The sequence below is a fragment of the Populus alba genome, chromosome 13, assembly GCF_005239225.2.
Source record: "Populus alba chromosome 13, ASM523922v2, whole genome shotgun sequence".
In the NCBI taxonomy this organism is placed as follows: domain Eukaryota; kingdom Viridiplantae; phylum Streptophyta; class Magnoliopsida; order Malpighiales; family Salicaceae; genus Populus; species Populus alba.
Window position 1 is genome coordinate 5,797,338 of NC_133296.1, and position 23,525 is coordinate 5,820,862.

Genomic DNA, 23,525 nt, shown 5'->3' on the forward strand with positions numbered 1-23,525 from the left:
TAATAATTCATATAGATACTTCCTAACATGCCTAGATTGCAAAGATTATTCATGTCACTAAAGACTGTTAAGCACATGACATGACATCATTCACATGAGGTGGGGTCTAAGACATTTAAACTTTTTACCTCTGAATTGCACTATTTTATTGTGTTTAATTTATATGATATCATTAATGGATTAAATTTGTTAGTATATGTCAAAGAGCATTGAAACTTTTTATTTCTGAATTGAACTTTTCATGTTGTTTATTATATATAGTATCACCGACGGAAAAATTAAGATATTAATTTTAATAATATTATTAAATACTTTATCAAAAAGATTAGCAATGGGATTTGATCATGTTCACATTGAAAATGAACCACATTCAAAGAAGACATCCTAGCATCTATTTCAGATATTTTTTCCAACAACCTCAATTTATTCTTAGCGGAAATCATCGTATAGTTGGTACAATCCTAGGAAAAATAATCCCGAAATTCATAATTTTATAAAACAAATCAAAGCCTTAGCTGCATCCATCATTTTGTAGTGTAGTGGTTAATACAAATAATTAATTTTCTCAAGTAAAAAAGAAAAAGGATAAAAAAATAAAATCCCTCCACATTGACCGACAGAAATGCTGGAACCGTGGGCCCAATAAGATTAATTTCATGGCACTACAGTCCCAAGATTGAAAGCCAGTGCATGACACATGCTGAACCGTGAATGATTTAGGCAGTTTTCACTTTTGTTTCATTTTTTATTTTTTTAATGTATGAATTTATGTATAAACATATGAATTCCCAACAGTATATACCACTATACATCTTTTTGGGCACAAAATAACATGATGGGTGACATGAAAATGACACCAAGGAGATAAAGTTAGGCAAGTGGGAACTCACCAACTCATTAGAAAATAAAATAAAATGGTAAGTTGACTTTGCGGTGAGTAGTCTCTTTTCTTCTTTTACATGCTCGCTATTTTAGAAAAAAGTTTTCAAGTCATAGGTGTGGTGGTATCCCCTCTATATAAAGCACCGCTCTGTGTGCTCTCTCTTGCCATCACTACAAGTTGCTTATCTGCTTTCACATCTATCAGTATCTGCTAGAATTGTCTTGTTTGATCATTTCGATTCAACATGGCGGGTTCTCTGAGGCTTCTGGCTCTCCTTCTGGCTCTCTCTTTCTTGCTATCTTCAGTAGCAGTTCCGGCAACTAGTGAGTTTCTAGCTAAGAGGGTTTTGCTTGTTCATTTCATGATGTTAACGCTTACCTCAAATTATTGATCTTCATTGACTTTGCTTGCTTTCATAGGAAGCCTCAAGTCAAATGACGAAATCCCATCACAAGTCCAAGATTTACTGCCTCAGGTCCTCCCTCCCTCCCTCCCTCCCTCCCTCTCTCTCTTAATTTCTGTGGGATGTGTTAGTGAGTGGTTTTGAGGATTAAATTGGTTGTTAATTAATAGTTCATCAATCATGGAAGTTTTCAGAAGCACCAACAATAATTCAGCATGTAAATGATTCTTTTCTTTCCTCGGTTAAGTGATGTGCTCATGTCTTCTTCTTCTTCTTTTTAAAAAAGAAGTTTTTTGAGAAGGGAATTAACATTTATTTACCATTATGAAGGTAACATAAATCAAACCAAAACCACCAAGATTATGAAGGTAAAATGAATGAAACCAGCATCATGTTGTAGTTGTCAACTGTCAAGCGATAGAATCTTGTTTCTAGTTCTTGTCTTCTCTCCACCACCCAACTACTATCATTCCACACAGAAAGCCCTGTGTTCTCTCCCTCGCACAATTCTTTACTTAACGTACACGACCCTCTCTCTCTCTCTCTCTCTCTCTCTCTCTCTCTGTTGTTTATATGGAATCTAAACCTTAATTACACAATATTCATGAGGGAGTTTTATTTCTTCGCAGGATGCTGTGATTTCGACTGGTGGAGAGATGCTAATTGATGCGGGAGAAGGGTATATTGAAGGGAGGATGGACCTAGAAAGCACAGACTACCCGGGAACTGGAGCAAACAATCACCATGATCCGAAAACCCCAGGGAAAGGTTAGAGTGACAAATTTTAAGATTTTATGTTCGTGCATGAAGATCGAGAAGAAAAGGTGTGGGTGTCGTTGTTCGTGGTCAGCTTGTTTTATGAAGGAGATATATTTGTTTGTCCAGAATAAACCCTTAATCCATTGCTATGAAGGGATCTTTATTTGTGTATAACCTATCTTTAATTCGAAGTTGACGTGCGGTTTCATTTTCTACAAGGGAATGTTCTCTGTATAAAATATGGTTCCTTAACTTTCTTGCTCTTTGTAATTTATTTGTATTTGCTGTTATTTAGTATTAATGTATGCATGATCGTGCAATTTACGGCCTTTATATATATATATATATATAAAACTATTGGATTTCAACTCCTCGTTCAAGCAAATGCTCCAAAAAGCAACTTTGAGTTTAGGCAGCGTAATTAATTTTGCCTGTCATATCCCATGATCCGTATAATTGTACCCCATCCACGTTGATGCTGTCATTCTTGTACGAGACCAAAAAATATGGTAAGAATTTTTACAAAAACATGAAAACACAGATTAATTTTTTTTTAATTTTATTAAAATTATTTTTTTAAAAAGATACTTGATCTTATTTGACACACAACCGGTTCTAATATATTTCCTGCCAAAAAATCATTACCACGAAGTCGTGCTCCTAATTAAATTGTATTTGTGGTTATCATTTAGGTATTTTTAAAAGTGTGGTATAATTGTATTTTAAAATAGTTTTTTACTTGAAAATATATTAAAATAATATATATTTTTTTATTTTTTAAAAACTATTTTTTGACATCAACCCATCAAAATAATTTGAAAACATACTAAAAAATATTAATTTGAAAGTAAATAAAAAAATAAAAAAATTTAAATTTTTTCAAAGCGTTTTTAAAACATAAAAACAAAATCTTAAAATAACAAATTAAATATTATATAAACTTTTATATATAATTCAAGTCTAATTACTTCTTATATTTTTTTATATTTTAAATCATTCTTCAATCTATCAAGTAGATATTATCATACAAAATGGAAAAAATATCCTCTCTTAAAAGACTCAAACCACCTAATTTAAATAATAAACTAGAGTATTGACGTGCCTTGTGTTGTGTGTCCAATCAATTTTTTTTTTTATGTAAAAAAATCCAAGTGATAATTATATATTTAACGTAAAAGAAATTTAATTTTTTTTTTTTTAAAAGGTTACTTGTATTAAGAAAAATGGTTTATGTACATAGTTCAAAGGGGCATACCCCAAAGAAGAAAAACAAAATAACCAGAGAAGACTGGTTCTCTTGGTTCGGGCTACATGCCCTGGATCAAAGCAGGAAAAAAGAAAAAACATACCAGATGATCGTGCCTGTGTTGTTCTAGGCTGGAAGGCTATAGAGTTCCAGATGTCTTGATGGCTTCTTGGAAACTTCCACCCATCCCTATCTATGTTGTCTGATACTTTTGCATTCCATGATAGCCCTGTAGAGGATAAAGTCCTCTGAGGAATAACGTCTCACTTAATCTTCTTCCATCTGGCAGCCAGTAGTCAAACCACAATGAAGTTGATTGTCTTTTGCTCATACACGCGACCATCTGCCCTCTACACCACTCTCTACTCTGCAAGATCTTCCTCCAAAACCAGGATGGGTTGGAGGGCATGTTTATGTGCCAAAAAGGGCGCCCTCTAGACAGGTTGGAATGCACCCATGGAGACCATGTTGACTTCTGGTCAGTTCGTAGATGCCAAACAGGGCGCCCTCTATTCCAGGCATTCAGACATCAGTCCCCCCCTACCTTGGCCCTTGTGGTGTTTAGGAATGTACCTTTCCATAGGAAGGCAGCTAGCAGAGCTCTTTCCAGTTTTCTGATTCTGAAGTATGGGAGAATGAATAAAGTGGTCCAATAGACCTGAATACAGAACACCACTACTTTGATGAACTGCAACCTTCCAGCATAGGTGAGTGAAGATGATGTCCATAGCTTGAACCTAGCTTGGATTCTCTCCACTGGAGGTAGGCAATCTCTATGAGTTAGTCGGGTTATAATAAGTGGGACTCCTAAGTATTTTACAGGGAGGTCTTGTTGCTGAAATCCCAATTGTTGTTGGATTGTGTCCTGTATTTGGTCGTCCACTCCTAACAGGTAGCGGGAACTTTTTGAAAGATTGATGGAGAGCCCTGATAACATGGTAAACTCCTCCATTTAGTTGACGGAGTAATATGGAGTGGAAATGCAATATTCTTGAATCCATGTAACCATTCTGTTTGGGATGCCAACAGCCTTTAGTCCTTCAATGATAAATTGCCAGCTAATTGTATCAAAAGCTTTCTTGAGATCTACCTTCAATGCACATCTAGGAGGCCCCTTATTAAGATGGTTGTTGGGGAGCAGCTCCTGAGACAAAACAATGGCATCCGAGATTTGCCCTATGATGTCTAGCAGAACAGTCTTTAGTCTGGTCACAATGACCTTAGAGATGCATTTATATATAGATAATATTACAGTAGGATATGAGGCGATAGCCGTGCATGCTGGAGGGGCATGAGGGGGTTGTTGAAGAAGCACCTGATTGCAACTTTGAAATCTTCTCCTATTATCTCCCAGCTGCTCTTGAAGAAAAAAGCAGTATAGCTATCAGGCCCTAGCTAGTGCCTTGTCATCTGGAATGGAGTGCGAAACATCTTTGATCTCTTTGTCTGTGATTTGCATGGACAAGTTAATTTGCTCCATTTTCAAATGTTCTAGGAGGGGATATGAGATGGTTTGTTGGAGGAGATGGGGCTGACAGGAGGCCTTCATAGTAAGCTGCTGCTGCTGCCACTCTGCCCATTTCCTGATGATCACTAACGAGGTTGCCTGAAGCATCCTTTAAAGTATGTATCTTGTTGCGTGCTTGACGGTGGATCATAGATTTATGGAAGAAGCTGGTGTTCCTGTCTCCAAGCTAATGCCATTGTACCCTGGATTTTTGCTTGCAGTAGGCTTCTTCATCATCACACAGTTGTGTGTACTTTCTAGTTACCCTCCTTTGTCAGATGGTTCTGATCCAACAGGAGATTTGAGGCTACCCTCTATGGCGAGCTATGATCTGACAGGTTCCTCGGCATGATGCTTGAGTATCATGGCCATTGTTCATCAAAGGGGGGGCTCCCAAATATCCAGTCAAGCCTTTTCTGTATGGTATTGACCCCTTGTTTCCATTGTGCCAGGTGTCTGCCGGTGTAATAACAAGAGAAAGATGTATTTTTTTGTCTTTTATGAAAATATACTTGTAAACTTTTTAGGAATTAGAAGTATACAAAAACAAAACATGTTTTTTTTTTTTGAAAAAAAAATTAATTTGAAAGTTTTGAAATTAATTTGGATTTTTTTTTTATTTTTTTACAATATTTGGATTTGTTTTTACAAAAATTCTTGAAAAATATGGTCAACAATTAAGTTATAATAGTTCTTTTATTTGTTATTTATTTTATTTAAGATAACTTTTTAAAATTAAATATGTTTTGCAATTTCATTCTCATTTGATTTTTTTCCTAACAAATTTGATACTTATTTTTTTTTTTTTTTACTTTAGTAAGTTTTTAAAATTGAAATTTTTTTTCCTGATTTTCCCTTCAACATTAAATTGAGTTGAGAATTAAGATTTTCAATTAAACTCAAGTCTAATATTTTACAGGTTAAGAATTTAATATAAGTTTAAGACATTCGTTATAGTTTGCTTTTTTTTTTTTTGTTAAGCTTATGTTTTTTTAAGTTTCATCCTTCTCCATTTATTTAATTGGAGATTGACTTCATTTTTCTATTTGTTTTCTATTGAATTTCACTTATTTTTAATATAATTTGAATTATCTTACCCTTTAACATTCGATTGTTTTATAATTAAGCTTTAAAATTTTATTTAGTTTGTTTTGACGGGGTAACCCTGATATCACAAACATATCTCGGATTTTGCATGTCATCCGGCTAGACTCGGACAAGTTTTTTTTACATTTTTTGGAATATTTTTTTTCCTTTAATTTCATTCATCAATACTTTCATTTGCCAGGAATTGAGCTTTGAATTTTTTGTATTTTTATTTTGATAAGGTTATCACATTCTTATTTAATTTTTTTTCATCATTATCGAATAAGATCCTTTAACATTTGATTTTTTTTAAGAATTGATTTTTTTTTTAATTTTATCATTCGACAGTTTGATTGATTGAAAATTGATTTTAGTGCTTTTATTTTATATATATATATATATATATATATATATATATATATATATATCTTTTCTTTCAATAAGATCATCCCAATTTTATGTCCATGACTATAGTGTTTAGTTAGTTAACCTGGTTTTACTTGGAGGGCTTTTTTTTTTTTTAATTTTTTTTAAAGTTTTTCCCTTTAACATTGAGTTGTCTAATAATTAAACTTTCTAATTTTTATTCGATTTGCAAAAAATACTCTATTGTCATGGCCAAGTCGCATATTTAGAGTACTAACTCGATGAGTTTAGTTCAAGGTTTTTTTTGCAATTTTTTTCACTTTACCTATTATTTTTATGCTTTTTTTATTAATGTTAGAAAATTAGTCAAGATTATAAAACCTTAATTGAGTCATGGACATGAGTCTCAGATTTATTTTGGTTTTTTTAGAATACTTGCATCACTTCAGTACTTTTTCGCATTCAAAGAAAATCGGGTTGTCACAAGCTATCTATCTAGTCCTACCCAAAATATTAGTGAGAGATATTTTACCCATAATTAAAAAAAAAAAAAAAAAAAAAAAAAAAAAAAAAACCTTCGACGGTTCAGATTTATAGCAACGGGAGAGCCCTTGACTAATAATCTGATGAGCTCTCTAGGCAATGGACATGCCCATATTAGGTCCTCTGTCTAGGCCATAGCCCGTTGATATTTGTTGAGCCCAATCACATGGCACATCATTCTTTTCATTACCTTCAGATTTCTCGCAACCTTTTTTTTTTTTTTTTTTTTCTTTTCCGGATGATGATATTTTCACGAGGTTTCTATCCACCGAGGGCCTCGGTAAAATATCATTATCCTTTTTTTAACAGCTGAGGGGTAAAAATCATAATTAAAAAGGCATAATGAGTTGCCATAGACGGAAACGTTGGCCCATCAAGTACATTGGTTGGGCTTAACCTAGATTGAGCAAGGCCTGGCCTGCTATAAAATTGAGTTGACTGCGTCCTTCTACGATGCATGTTTTAGAAAAAGTTAGATTAACATCTCTTTCTTTTTTGTTTCCCTCCCTTTGAAAAAAATGTCGAAAAAAAACGTTATTTGATATTTGATTTGAAAAAATCTACACTTTAGTTTTATGACTTGATATGCAAACTCTATGAAAACTTAAACCACAACTTGACATTTTCCTTCTTTTTCATTATAGAATTTGATATTTTCTTTTTTATATATAAAAAAAAATAAATAAAGAACGACATTGATGTTAGAACACAAGTATCATCACTCATTTTTACCCCTTTTCTTCAATATAATTTCAAAAAATTAAAAACATATAAAATTATAAGAAAATGCATTTTCAACGCAACATTTAATAATTTTTACCCTTTTGCTTATCATTTTAGTATTTATAGATTTTATAAATATAAAAAAAAAATTAACAAATATATTAAGAAATCTGCATTAAAAGATTCTGATTAAAAAGATTTTATTAATTTATCTCTTAATGCAATTTTTAAATGTAATATACAAATAAAAAAAACACATTTTTAAATCAACGAATAATGAAATTTTCATTAAGATTTCATATATTTAAATAAATTATGAAATACAAATTATAATATCTTAAATACCTTCTCTACGCTCTGAGTTTTTATTTCAGTCAACGAATAGTGTTATTTAATTTAAGATTTTTAATAAAAGCACAAAAAAATAATTGTCATATGAAAACCAAATTATTTTCATAACAAAAAAGGAAACATCGTGTTTTTGACATGAAGTACTACTCAAGAAATTGTCAAGACATAATTATGATGGCCAAAAAGGTTTGTCTATGAATAGTTTTCAAAACTTTCTCTATCTAAAACATACTTCTTTGTTTATGTATTTTTTTATATAAAAATATAATATTTCTTATTTATTAAATATTTTCTTAATAAAGAATTATTATGATTTGATTTGGAAAGCAAGTTTTAAAATGAGAAATATTTGGAAAGCAAGTTTTAAAATGGAAAGCAAGGTTTCATGAGAAATATTTTTAAAAAAGTACACATATTAGTTTCATATATAATTATTTATAATGTAATTGCCAACATTACCATTAAGAACTTCTAATCATATTTGAAAAAGTAAGTTATCATTATATAGTTTTTATAATATAATTATAAAAGTTTTATTTGAAAATAATTTTATTTTAGATTATTAAAAAATTTAAAAAATTAAAAAGCTAGCAAAGTTAAGCCTAAACGTTTAGGCTTGCCTAGACAGCCAGATCTACACGCCTGACATTAAAAAGAAAAAACAAAAGTCTAGGTATGCCTTTTTTTATTTAAAAATGAATGGATTGCATGGTTTTTTTCTAGATAGAAAATGTGTCATCCATTTTAACAAATTTTGGTCACCTCTAATGGTTTAAAAATCAGGGTATTTGAATTCTAAAATTTAAATTTCAATATATTTTCATCTAAAAACATTAAAACAATACATGATAAAAACCTCAATGATCTTATTTTCAAATAAAAAAAAATTATAATCAGTCTTAAAACACAAAACTCAACAACCAAACCGAATAAAAAAACCTTCACGGGTTTGATATATTTTTTTAGTATGATTACATAAATATAATTTTAAAAAATTAATTTAAAGAGATTTTTTTTATCAAAAATTTTAAAAAATATATATCTAAGAAAAAGGCCAATGACCCCAGAAAAAACACTTGGGCATGCATTGTCCTAGGACCTTATACCCGCACACTTGGTTTTCTTTTCATAGTGTCAATGACATGTTGTTCGCTCCTCAATTTTTTGTATGTATAGCACACAATGCGTTGTTTTGTTGACTTTCAAAAACCTAAATTTCTACTTGTGTTTTAGCCTGAAAACACAAAAAATAATATATATATATATATATATATATATATATATATATATATATATATTAGGAATCTTAATAAATTCATTGCAAACTCGAAAAAAAAAATGCTTTTAATAACTCTAGAGAAATCAAAATCCAACTGAATTAAAAAGAAAAATTTGAGGTCTTGGACTACATTTTATGATGTGTTCAAAGAAAAACACCTCCTCTATTGAGCCGGATCCCTGCTAAGCATCCATGGCTGAATGGTTAAAGTGCCCAACTCATGTCTCCAAGAAGAACTCATAGACAAAAATTAGTTTTTATTCATAGCCAAAATGTTGTAGAACAAACACTTTTTTGCTCTTCTTATATTTCTAGGGACTTTCTCTATCCTCTTAAATCCTAGAAACCGAAATGCATAAAAATAGAGTGTGTTTGGTATTGTGGTAGTTGTTGTGATTGTGGTTTGAAAAAAATAGTTTTATAAAAAATACTTTTGGTTGATGTTGATTTGATATTTATGTACGTTTGGTTAAAACTATGGTTAAAATTGAGGTTGAACAAAAAGTAGTTTAATGTGTTTGATTAATAATGCTTTTGAAATTGAGGTTATAAAATAATTTTAAAAATATATATATTAATATTAATGGTTTTTAATTTAAATATAGTAGATTTAACTATTGTTATTATATCATGAAATAAATAATACTTTATATAAAATATTTTTCATTATTTCATTAAACTATCTACAATTTCATCATGTATGAAATATATATAACAAGGACTACAATTTTTTTTGGTTTCTTAAGCACGCAACAACATAGGGTAAAATATAATTAGGAACAAAATTGGAATTGCGATGAAATTTTGCAAATGTTACGTTATCAAGCGATCTTTGTCTAATTTACATAGTGTCATTGAATAATGTTAAATACTAGTTTTTTTGAATAAAACACAATTAAAAAATTAAATGTAATTTTTATTTTACTAGGTCGAACTCGGTTCAATGCATGTTGAGCTTTGTACTGAACTCGGCACGACCGGAACTGATCTAACCGGAACAGTGTAGCATGCTACACTGTGCATGCTAATTGCACTATTCAGTGAACAGTGTTATTAGCATGCACAGTGCGCAAAAAGCAAGAATTCCTTGCTTTTCTTTACCTGTGTTTCGGACGCACAAATAATGTGAGACTTATGAACAGTAAATCACGTTTTTTACATTACCAAATGACTAAAAACTGTAGTGTAATTAAAACGCAGCCACAACCGCATAAACAAACGGCCTCTAGATTTAGGTCTGAAACGTGAAATCTTCAAAACATAGGGACAAAAAAAAGAGTAAAACTTTAGGGACTAAACTATATATTTTTTTTCCTAATGAACTATAAAATAGAAAGAAGGGTTGTTTTTTTTAATTTTTTTTTAGTATTATATATATATGCTCCCTATTATTTTAATTTTTTAATTGACAAAATTAAATTCTATCTTGCAACATCGAGAATCAATTGAATGTTGTTTTTTTTTTATTCGAGAATAAACCATAACATGCAAACTAAAACAAATAATGGGGCTTGAAACCATGTAAATATAATTTGGGAGAGTGAATTTTTTTTTTTAAATAAAAATTTAATGACTATAACTGTATACTTTTTCAAGGATTAAAAAAAAAAAAAAAAAGACTAACTCAGATACAATATAGCAATTTATAGTATAATTGTGTTTGTCTGCCTCCATAGTAAAATAAATAGTAAAAAAAACCTTTTGTTTTATTTTTTATAATAATTTGTGATATCAAATCCTTATATTCTTATAATTCAGGAAAAATTAGTTCTCCACCAAATTTAATTTGATTTTTTTATAAGTCCCGATTTATAATAGTTTCTACACCGGGCAATTAACGAGTTCGGTATACTTTTCCAGACGATTAATATGTAATCTGACGACAAAGAAATGATCACTTTTTTTTGTTGACATTTTTGGGAAGGTCTCACTTTACTTAAATAGAAAATGATCATTTCTGTAAGCAAACTTTTCAATTGGTAGCTAAGCTAGTCTTAGGATATAATGTTATTTGCCTAATTGAACATTAATCTGACCCAATCTGCATGCAAATTACAAGGAATTGGACCCATTTGCCTGCAATTCCCTTGGTCCATTCATGACAACATCCATAGCACATTCCTGTGATTTTATTAAATTATTATTATAATAAAATTCTTAAGTGATTGACTAAAATAACTTACTTTATTCTTCTTATTTCGAGTTTAAATCTTATAATTGATACCTAAAAAATTAAAATTTAATAAATATATTCAATCAGTGTAAAAATGTGTTTTTAAATTCATTTAATAAGGATGGACTTATTTTGATTAAGGGGGTATTTAATAGGGTAGCAACGGTTGTTTTTCAAAGTATTTTTTCGCTTGAAAATACATTTAAATAACATTTTTTTATTTTAAAAAAATTATTTTTGATATTAACTCATTGAAACAGTCTAAGAACATAAAGGCATTTAAATGTTTATTATCAAACCGCAAAATTATTAGAAAATAACCTTGCTAGTAAGAGTAGATACCTTTTTTTTTTGTTTGTTTCTAATCTCTTACTTTTTTTCTTGTTTCTAAGATGAGCAATCTGGCGGGTCTTTTATCAAATTAACATGGTTTGATAAAAAAAAAATTAAGAAATAGCAAAGGAGAAAAAGTTTTGGTAAATAGTACACTTTTGACTCAATTGCTATCAGAAAACACAGTTTTATTAACCACCGTTAATGTCATTAGCGGTTGTTTTAAACAACCACTAATGACAATAACAGATGTTTACAAACGCTAACTACCACTATTATCAATAGCGGTTGTGTTAAGTAGCACAACCCACCCCAAAATTTTATATAAAATAAAGTTTAAACCACCACAATTAAAGGCCAAACAAAACCACAATATTACGAAATCGTAAACCCATAATTGAAACAAAAGTTATTTTAACATTATTTTTATTTGTTAATTATAATCCCAAATTAATGCGTGTGTTTTTTAAACATTGTTTTTATTTATGTGTATTTTTTAAGTTGTTAATGGATGATTTCAAATTTTAAACAATATGTTTATATGTTCATTTATTAATTAATGATATTAAATCGTGCTTATATAAACTAAGTATGAAAATGCATAATATATAAGACAATATTAAAATTAACATGACAATTAGTGAAACAATATTATAAAAGTAGTAATATTAAAAATAACTCTTAACTAGAAAAATAACACAACATAATAATACATCTAAGCCTATCTATGTCTTCTATGACAATGAGTGGATGGATCAGCTTCATCAATAACATGACTTCCATCTGTTTGTGTAGTCTCATCCTCTAAGACAACATCAATTAGGCTCAATGTTTCTCCTAACAGGTCAAGTGTAATACAACATGTCTCACACCAAGAAGATTCATAATAACAAGGAAGTCCATCATCATCGTCGAGATTATGAAGATCAGTCGCAATATGTCAATCATCATATAACAATTGTTTAACCTAATATGAAGAAAATAGAAATTATTAATTCATAAATAAAATACAATGTTTTTTTTTGTCAAAGCTTATAAAAAGTAAATATGCTTACAATATTTTGAATCCAATGTGCATCTGGCTCATACTCCATCTCCTCGCGTGGAGGAACTTGCGTTGAGTTAGGTATAATGATTCAACATGTTATACTCAAGTACTAACACATGTATTCCTCCTTAGAAATTATCGGATACACCTCTCTAAAAATAAAATTTCTCTATGCATAGCATATCGATACACGTTGGAGATGGTGGATCATCCAATTATAATCAACGTGTCTACTCGAATGACTAATGGAATGCAATTGGTCACTTATATCTATGTCAGATGAGATGTGTTGCTTAAAGCTAAATTTTTGCATTATAAGATTCAAACAATGCATTTCAATAAGCTCAAAAATATATGAATGAAAAATATGAAGGGGACAACTGATGTACATAAATCTATGGTTGATGTGCATATAACAGGAGCAACTATATCTTTTGAAAAAGGGTTCCACACAACATAGTAAAACATCAATAATGCAATTATTTCTTATCATTTATCAACCCATGAAAAGTTATTTCCCAACATTTACAAATACAAAAAAAAATTTCAACATCAACCTATGCAATAATTTCTTAACATTTATTAATATCTAAAAAATTAAATATCAACATAAGTAATTAATTGTCATCATTTAACAACATCTACCCATGAAAAATAATTTCCCAACATTACCAATATCAAAGAAATTGAACATCAACACAAGCAATTAATTCTTATCATTTACCAACATCAACATAAATAATTATTTCTTTCTCATAATTTACCAACATACCTTAGTTGACTGTTATCTACTAATTATTTTGTTACAATAAAAATACAAAGCATAGGTTGGATTATGTTCAAAATATCTACCCCCACACCATTTGTTAATAAATAAGCAATGAAACTTATTAAATAAAGTTTCCATGAAAAATATTATTAATCTAAACAACATAATTTATATGTTCAATAACATATTACTTGTAACCTAATGAAAGTTGTAGATCAACCTCCAAAACTTGGATAGAAAAAACAGGTTTCTCAATTCATGGTCACCCCAAATGTAAATGCTCATATGATCATAGCTTTATGTACAAAAAAATACAACAATTAGTAAAACAACTCATATATACATACATACAAAAATAACAAATTTATTACATTTATTTTATATGTAAAAGCAATAACCTTCCTCCAACTTGTTTTAATTTTTCCAAGCTAGCTTGACACAGATGCCTATACAAACATGTAAGGATGCCTGAACCCCAACTATATAGTGGAATGGATTGGAAATCCTCCAATAGTGGTATGTATTACAATGGCACTTGCATCCCATTGAGATCCATAAAAAGTATATTGCCAAACATGTAAAATATGTACGCTCTAACATACATGTACAATAGAACATCAAGTTTAAATTGAAATATAGACAAATGAATATGTTAATTGAATTATTAGTATGCATTAACATATCATTGTAGGATCTCACTATCATAATTATCGGTTAATTCAATAAAGTTTTCCCAAAGCCATCCAATGGATAAAATGTTTCCCTTCAAACATTTTAGAAAGGGATACTTGTCCGATTGCACGCTTGCATAACGTGATTTTATTCTAGATAACCATAGCAGTAACTGCTCGCCCATCTATAGGCAAGTTAAGAAGAATAACAACATCCTACACTATAGGTGTCATCTTCCCGACATGAAGGTGGAACATATGAGTTTTTTTATCTCCATCTCTTAATGAGCGTCGTGAGCAAGTCATAATCCATCTTTATATGCTGAATACATGTAATATAATAAAAACCCGTCTATATGACATATGGGATCATAAGATTTAGAAACAACATCAACTTATGATCTGCAATACATCTTACCCAAATCCTGCATAATAAAAAAAAAGATTTGATGTATTAACATAAATTATAGGGTCATCAACACAATAATTAATTATTTTTTTAAATAAAAAAAACATATATTTCCATTCCCTATGACATATGATCTATGTAACTCCTGCAACTGTAGAACAAAAGGATCAACCGGACCATGATCCATGTACCAAGAAACTCTACGTGTAGATAAAGATAGCGCACCTTTCGTATACGTCTCATCTTAACCAAGTGTACCTATAAAATACAAAATATAATTTAAAATTAGAAAATAAATACTATAAACAAACAATTAAAATTAAATGACAAACAATAATAAATAGACATGTCATTATCTAACTTAACACATACATTTTCTATATTCACAAGTTTTTTTATTATGCCCTAATTGACCATATATATCACATCTATATTGTGAATGCCCCTCTCTCATGTCCATCTCATTATGCAATCGAGTTGAATTTTATCAACCATGATAGGTTTTCCATCTCAAGGGTCTAGGTACACTTGAGAACCATTATACTCATTACACTCTAATTCATCAGGTAAATGATTGAATGGAGTCCTATATATGTTCTTATACATTCGAACACTATAATATTGATCAACATACTTAGTAATATCAAGATGCATTTATGTACAATATGCAAGAGCATGAGAACAAGGTCGATGACAACTCTACCATTTACCACATGTGCATGTTTCATCCGTCAACTTAACTATTTATCTAACATCTAACTTTTTTTTTGACACCTAGTTTATAAAGGGTGTGAACCTGAAAAATGTTATCATTAATATTGAAAAGTATTGCAGTATAATATTTGGATCTAAGTATATTGGCATCCAATTCTAGCAGAACAATAAGAGGCTATAATTGCATTTGTGTAATGTGATCTAAGTATATATACATCATTTTTTGGTTTAACAAAATAAGCTTTAGTCCTAAAAATGTCAATTGGACTAAAACAGAAATAGGCAAAGCACGTGCACTTTTCAAACACATGATTAAAAGATTCAAAAATGTTTGTTGTCATATTGCCATATCAGTAACCCCCATCATAAAAAAATGTTCATCTTTCTTACGGTTCCCTCTCAAGCCATTCTTTCTATTCTGAATGACAATTACCCATATCATAAAAGAATACATTAAATTTACACTTTGAAGATTCATAACACATCCTAAGCAACTTTTTTTTGGCTTAAAAATATTTGAATTTATGATTTGCCAGGTGTCTAACATAATACCAATGATATCCAATAGGTTCAAGCCATATTATTGGCATTGCATGCTTAATACTAGCATGTTTATCCGATATTATACATATAACCGTATGATCACTTGTAATGTGACGTTAAATGAGTAGTAAAAATCATCTCTAGTTGACATTATTTTCTTCTCTAACTAGTGCATAAGTCAAAGGAAAAATCACATTGTCTCCATCAACATCAACTGCAACTAACAACTTTCCACTGAACCTTCTGTACAGGGTTCCATTCATATTGATAATTGGCCTATAAAATTTGAACCCTTAAATTGCAGGATCAAATTCCTAGAAAACACTACCAAAAACAATGATTTCACCATCACGTTATCCATTATGTTTCCACTCAACAACTGTTCCAGAATTTGATTCTTGTAAAGCCACAAACAATCTAGGTAACATTTCAAATGAGTCCTCATGTGTTCTAAAATGTTCCTCAAGTATCTTTTGTTTTGTAGCCCATGTATTATAGTAAGAAATTTTGAACTTATAGTGCACATTAATTTCTTCTTATACATTGGAAACAATATAGGTAAGTTGATACTTGAATAATAGTTGCAACTGTTGATATAATAAATTTAGTATCAAGCTAATGATCATCTTATTTATGTATGCATTGGTATATGTGTGTTTAGTTTCAACTTTGACATCTTAAAGGAATCTGACCTTTTATGGTCTTTCCCATGTAAATACCATTGACACTCAGGTGCATGAACACACTAGTTGAACAAATATTTGATCTAAACATTGAACATGATATTCAAATTCAAGTGAATGTGTAATATGTCATTACTGAATAGCATTCACCAAATCATCTTTAGTTTTAATTTTTTTTCCCAACAACCAAATCATCATTGCCAGCTGATGTTTTTACAATAAACAAACCAATCATTACAAACCATGTCATCAACTCCAGTATCATGACCAAATTCTAGAACATAGGCCTTATCACATCATCATCATTATTTTATGTTTCAACTAAACTCATGACACCCTCATCTTCATTATCACTAGAATCGGAGGAGTCATACTTACGTTGATCACAATAAACAATTTTAATTCTATTTTCATCATAAATTCCCATAATCTTATCTTTCAATGTCTTGTATGTACCAACACTAGCTGAATGTGATAATTGTTTAAATGGTCGAGCAGGTATAGGCATAAATATATTAGTATCTCCATACTACATATTATATGATCCAATAAGTTTAGGTTGGTTACTCACATACAACTCTATCATCTTTGTTCTATTTTGGAAGAACATTTCCATCATATTTCTAAAACCCTCATCATATGAAATCAGTATTGAAAAATACCGATGTTCCTTAACAAGACACCTCTAAGTGATATCTATTTCAATATCATTATAATTCAACTCAAAAGTCTTCCACTTGTAACTTTTTTGGTATCTTCAAATGACACGCCACTGGTACCATTCAAGAACACAATATTTTCGCCAATATAAGTGATACTATTATTTGAATCAAGAACAATAATACCATCACAATGACACAACATAAAGAAGTTTAAAGACATTTGTAAAATAAAATACTCATTTCATCAAAAATAAATTATCTCACAATTCAACACTAACATAAATTGCTATTATATAAACCATAATAATAGCAATAAAACTATAATTAAATTCAAAAGTTCGATTATGATAATTTTTACAACTAATCAATTAAAAAATTTTAACAATTAAAAAATAAATTATGACAATTGAATGTTCAATAAAAAATGATCTCAATTGACAAAATCTACAATTATCATACTTTTCCCAAAAATTCAATGCAAACTCTAGTCTAATTGCATCAATTAAAATCAAATTTATATCAGTTCAAACAATATAATTAAATATGATAACTAACCCAATAATCAATTTAAACTCTAATTTCTCTAATTCAATCATAATTAATTCCATAAATCCCATAAATTATATTAAAATACATATTTGCAATATTCAAAACGTAAAATTATCTAATTATTAAATACAAGATAAATACCTAATTATCAAATAGCAGAAATACCTAATTAAATCAAAATAAAAAATTTATCAATTTAATAATTAAACCCATCAAACTAACAGACAATGCAAACGTCTTACCTTCATTTTTGTGATGTATAGTTGGTAGTTTGACCGGTTGTGGTGGTGGAGAGGCTTGACACAAAAGCTTGGGCTAGCGGTTTGCAATAAAAAAAATAGTAGAAATACTTGTGGATATAAGAGAAAGATGATTCTAGTGTTATGATGGTGGATTGGACGGTGTTTTGGGCGATTAAAGATTGTTTTCTCTTGAGGTTTTTTTTACTCTTAAGAGTCGTGATTATGGAGAAAAAGAATGGAGTTTAAAAATATACTATAAACACGATTTAGAATCACGGTTTTGTAATAAAACTTTTATTCAAAATTGTAATTATTAAAGAATCACTATTGAGAATAACAATTACATTAAAATCGTGATTTTAAATCACAATTTTTATTTAAATTATTATTCTGAATATTAGTTCTTCAACAATATGATAAGCAACAACATTTCTTTAACAACCGTGATGTCCACCAATAATTTTTTTTACAAACTATTCCATTTTTGTAGAACTTTTCAAAACTGTGTAACTTCTGATAACTTTCTCAAAACTGTTCTGGTTTTTTTTTTTTTTTTTTAAAAAATCCAATCCGGCAAAGGCATTGAAGGCGGCGTAAAAGGCGAGAGCCTTAGGAGAGGAGTCTTTTGTAACTTTCTGCTTTTTTCTGACGTGGGCCCGAAAAAAGTCCTTTTTGCTTTTTGCTTTTGTCTTTCTTTCCTGCGTAAGCTACATCCTTAGCCACTACATCGCTTGGTCAATAGGTCACCCCCTTAGCTGACTTGGATGCCAACTGCCACCGAATCCTATTTCCTACACTTTTTCTGAGTAATTCACTTTTAATTTGTCTTTTCCTTGTTTTTTTCTTAGTATTATATAAATAATTTTAACAGGAGTCCTATTTTTCAGATTGAATTTCAAAATCTTTTTAATTTGAGTTTGAAAAAAAGATTAAAATTATAACATTTCAAACTTAAAAAAATTCAAGATTTTTTTTTATTAACGTGGGTGTTTAGATTAACTTGTATTCACCTCGACTAATTCCATAAACTCTAAAGTTAATGATTATATAAGCTTCTAATAACTATTATATTAGCAACTACATGGCTCGAACATAATACTATAAGGGAAAAAAATTCAAGATTATTGTTTACATAGTAACAAGTGATTTGGATCCAAATTATATTATATATATATATATATATATGTTTTAACATTACTCATGAAAAAAATTATTATTTTATTTTAAGTCTAACTAGTCTCATCACTAATTTATTTATCATTAAAAATGTTTTTTTTAATTCCCTCTATTTAAATGTTTTAAGTTTGGATTGTGATATAAATATATGGAGTTATATATATATATATAATTGTTTTAATAAATACTGTAGATTCTGTGGTTAATTTATTTGCATTCCTATTTTATTAAAAAAAACGATTTAATGATTTTAAATGAAAAAAATATTAAAGGTTATTGAGGAAAACAAAAGAGTTAGAAAAAAACAATTATCCAATTTTAGAAGTTTGAGCATTAGTTTCAAGGAATCTGTAGATAAATTCAAAGCACATAATCAATAGTACAACTTGTAATACTTTATTCTCAAAGTTTATGCATAAAATAATCCAGCACCCTATCATCTTTAAGCTGACATAAATATAACAGGTGGCAAAATTAAGGAGATCATGACAGCCTTTTCTCCTATCTATGAACCAACTAAACTTGATAAACAATAAACAAATTGAATATCTTGAAAAAAATAGGGGCAAGAAAGTTTTTTCCTATAAAAATAAAACTTCTGATCCTTCACGTTCTTTATGCTGCTATCCTCTGCTCCTTTTTCAGGGTGGACTTGTTGGAAGTATGCTAACTTTGAGAGGGTTTGTGGGTTTTTAGTGAGGGAGAGAGAGAGAAGCTACTTAACTTTATAAAGCTTGTTACTGTCTAAAAAGAAAAGAAAAGAAAAGAGAAAAGAAAAAAGCCTATCTTTTTCCCTCTCTCTTTCTCTCAATCTTTTTTAACATTCTTTTTACTTTTTGTTGCAGTACTAATTTCTATATGGGTTTTGGTGTCACTATTATTACTACCCTTCAAAGTCTGCAACTTCTATTTTGATACAAAAAAAAAACCATGAAGGGTGAGTCTAAAGATCCAGCTTTCAAGCTCTTTGGTAGGAAGATTCCTGTACCTGATACTCAGTTTCCGGCCGAACCACTAGCCAAGGTACTTACAGGGATATGTGTATGTATATAATGAAAAACCCATTTTGGTTTTTGGTTTTGAGTTGGGGTTATAGTTTAGTTTGCTAGCTGAAAGTCTTGAGATTTTATCTGGGTTGTTGGTTTTGTATTGGTTTTTGAACTAATAGATGTTTTAGGCTGTGTTTTGGTACAAGAAAGAATGAGCTTGAGCTTAAATGAATCTTGAAATGATTGTTGTAGAGGCTGTATGGTGTTGTTTCAAGGTATTGGTTTGTGGTTGAGTAAACGCTGGCATGGAAAGTGGTCATTTCTTGATGGGAAATAAATAGTTAAGGTATTTGCGTTATGAGTTGTTGTAAGGCTTGCAGGTAAAAAATAAAGGATGTTATGTGTTGTTTGTAGAAACATTTTTAATGGAAAATAGTGTTAAAAAGGAGGTGTCTATGCAATGTTCTGTTTCCTCTGTTGTTGAAACAGGAAACTTCCTTTCTTTCTTCGTTTTTCTCTTTCCATTTGCTTATTGCTTAGAAGGCATTTACCTGTTTGAGGAATGATAATAACTGTAACTTTGAATTTTGGAAAAAATTGGTCCCAGAAAATATATAATTTTTTTTTAATGTGAGATATTCAAGATTGGCAATTTTGTGCATGTGCGATTTTAGTTCGATGGTGAACATACGATTTTCATTTCTGATTTTATCGTGAACTTGGTGTACATGGAAAGATGAAACTACTATTTTTAGGGAAATTTGTGAACTATTTCTGCTTTTCTTCTTTTATAAGGAGATAAAACTTTGTGAAAACAGGTTGTGTGTTGCATTTGTTCTTCCTTGTTCATTTTGAATTAAATTCTGAAATATCTTCATATTTGATTCTAGTTTAATTGGAAAAATATAAATTTCTAGACTAACATGATAAAATACATAATATTGTGATCGGAGCTAGTCATGTGATTTTGGTTTTCCAGTTGATGGGTAGTGGGGCTAAAAACAAATAATTCACCATAGTTTTTCTTGTGCTGTATCAAAAATTGATTCAATCATGCCAATCAAACTCCCAAGTGCTTAATTATTTTTTCTTGGAAAGTTATAAGCAAGTTGATGATCAGCTTCGTTTCCCATTCTTTGTATTCTGTCAAAAGTTGCCTTTTTCTTTATAAATATTATGTTTCTTGAATCATGCTTGAACGTGGTAATTGCAAATTTGGTGGCTGCGAATGATCACTTCAAGGCACGCTCATTTTCGTTGAAGATAAGAAGGAAGCAGGAGTGCATTAATCTCATTTGGAAATGAATTAAATTATTATTTGTTTTGTTCTCTTTATTATTATTTAGGGTCTTTTGACATAAAGCTACTCTAATTAAATGCAGTGAAGATATATCAGTCCCTTAATTTCATTTCACCTTTGCTAATCTCTCTCTCTCTCTCTCTTAAATTTTCAATTCTATAACTAGTCAAATGTTTTTTTTTTTTTTTTTTTAATATCAGGGAAGCTGCAGTGAGATAACAAGAGTAGAAACCAAGGGTCCTAGAGAAGACAGCTCAGAAGAACCTGAAATGTTCTCTGGTTCTGGACAAGGCAAGGAAGAAAGCCAAGCTGCAATGCGAGAGAATGAGGCACAAGTAATTGCTAAGCCTAAGGAAGGTCCACTGGAGAGTAATGGCACAGACCAAGAGAAAGTCCTTAAGAAGCCAGATAAAATTCTACCATGTCCACGATGCAACAGTTTAGACACAAAATTCTGTTACTTCAATAACTATAATGTCAACCAACCAAGGCATTTCTGCAAGAATTGCCAAAGATATTGGACAGCTGGGGGATCAATGAGAAATGTCCCTATTGGTGCTGGCCGGCGGAAGAATAAGCACTTAGCCACTCAATTTCGTCAGATATTAGTATCTTCTGATGGGATGCCTATTGCCAGAATGGAAAACTCAGACTCAATCAGTCACCAACTTCAATCTTCTGTTGAGTCTGCAACCACCTTGAGTCCCTCAGTAGCAAATGGAATGGTTCTAAAATTCGGTCATGAAGCACCTCTTTGTGATTCCATGGAGAATGTGCTTAATCTTGGAGACCAAAAAAGATATGTTGAGATAAGTTCAGTCAATCGTCAAGATAATGTAGAGGAGCTGTCTTCATGTGGATCCTCCAAGACAGCTTCCAATGCTTGGGCAAACGAATTGCGAGAAAATATTATGCAGAAAGAGCAAGTTGATGTGCCAGCATCTTCTAACGAACTCAGCGCGCCAAACTCCCTGCCTTGTTATTCTGTTCCTTCATGGGTTTTTCCTTGGAACCCGGCTTGGAATAATGTTGCTTCCATGACCGCAGCTCAGCACTCCACTGGCCAGGCTTGCTCGACAAATATTCCCAATCAAGTTCAATTGTGCCCCACACCAATGTTGGCTGTTCCCAGCATTTGCCCTCCAAACATTCCTTTACAATTTGTTCCTGCTTCTTATTGGGGTTGCTTGCCCACATGGGCTGCTGGAACAAGAAATGAATCATTGAGTGGATCGAATGGCTGCCTTTCTCTATCAACCTCTACTAACACCAGTTGCAGCTCAGGAAATGGCTCACCAACCCTAGGCAAGCATTCTAGAGATTCAAAATTTATTGATGAAGAGAAGGCAGAAAAATGTATATTGGTCCCAAAAACACTAAGAATTGATGACCCAAGTGAGGCTTCAAAGAGTCCTTTATGGGCAACATTAGGTCTTAAGCCTGACCAGAAGGATCCCACATCAAAAGGTACTATCTTCAAGAATTTTGAAACCAAAGCAGAATGCTATGGCCATGTATCTGATATCACTCATGTACTGGAAGCAAACCCAGCAGCTCTTTCTCGCTCTCATACATTCCAGGAGAGTGGCTGAAGGACACCTGCTGAGATTTTCCATTATGAACCTCACTTGCGACCGTGATCTTCTCTAGGCATAACCATGGGGATGTGTTTTCTGTGGAGAGTATACCACATTGATCTTCCTTCACAGCGCATGAGATTTCTGCTCAACTAATTCTGATTGAAGTCTGAAAGGCAGGTTCTTCAGAATCAATCGCTACATAATCAGCGGTTCTGTCAACACATCTCTTCAAGTCGTCATTGTAAATAACAGAGGTTGTTTAATGCGTGGTGGTTATGGTCCGCGGCCTATTCTAGGTTCAACTAATACACTCATACCTACCTTACTGCTTGGATTCTGCAGAAAAATAAGATGAAGCTCTGGCTTGTATGTATAAACTAAAGCCATCATCCATTGGAAGGCTAACCAAAGTTTTCGGAAGTCCAGTATCTTTTCTCAAATGCTGTAATTTGTGTTCTCGTTTGCTATACCTCAACCATGTCAGCTGGAATAGTAAATCTCTTCTAGAGTTTGTATTGTTTTGCACTTGTTTACTTAA

The 23,525-nt window shown here is 30.9% G+C and overlaps 2 protein-coding genes across 2 annotated transcripts; both read left to right on the top strand.

The window, feature by feature from the left end:
* The first annotated feature begins 1,003 nt into the window (after positions 1 to 1,003).
* On the top strand, positions 1,004 to 2,365 carry LOC118042426 (uncharacterized). The gene is made up of 3 exons (XM_035050088.2): positions 1,004 to 1,206; positions 1,303 to 1,358; positions 1,916 to 2,365. The coding sequence occupies exons 1-3, from the start codon at positions 1,128 to 1,130 to the stop codon at positions 2,057 to 2,059; spliced, it is 279 nt and encodes a 92-aa protein (XP_034905979.1). The 5' UTR covers positions 1,004 to 1,127; the 3' UTR covers positions 2,060 to 2,365.
* Positions 2,366 to 19,682: 17,317 nt separating this feature from the next.
* LOC118042427 (cyclic dof factor 1) lies at positions 19,683 to 23,525 on the top strand. The gene is made up of 2 exons (XM_035050089.2): positions 19,683 to 20,141; positions 21,608 to 23,525. Exons 1-2 carry the CDS (start codon positions 20,049 to 20,051, stop codon positions 22,997 to 22,999), a joined length of 1,485 nt encoding a protein of 494 aa, XP_034905980.1. The 5' UTR covers positions 19,683 to 20,048; the 3' UTR covers positions 23,000 to 23,525.

Excerpts from the sequence above, each read along its gene's own strand:
- LOC118042426 (XM_035050088.2), top strand. The coding sequence starts at position 1,128 with ATGGCGGGTTCTCTGAGGCTTCTGGCTCTCCTTCTGGCTCTCTCTTTC. Across the intron at positions 1,207-1,302 it reads AGTAGCAGTTCCGGCAACTA|GAAGCCTCAAGTCAAATGAC; the intron begins GTGAGTTTCTAG and ends TTGCTTTCATAG. Across the intron at positions 1,359-1,915 it reads TCCAAGATTTACTGCCTCAG|GATGCTGTGATTTCGACTGG; the intron begins GTCCTCCCTCCC and ends ATTTCTTCGCAG.
- LOC118042427 (XM_035050089.2), top strand. The coding sequence starts at position 20,049 with ATGAAGGGTGAGTCTAAAGATCCAGCTTTCAAGCTCTTTGGTAGGAAG. Across the intron at positions 20,142-21,607 it reads CGGCCGAACCACTAGCCAAG|GGAAGCTGCAGTGAGATAAC; the intron begins GTACTTACAGGG and ends TTTTAATATCAG.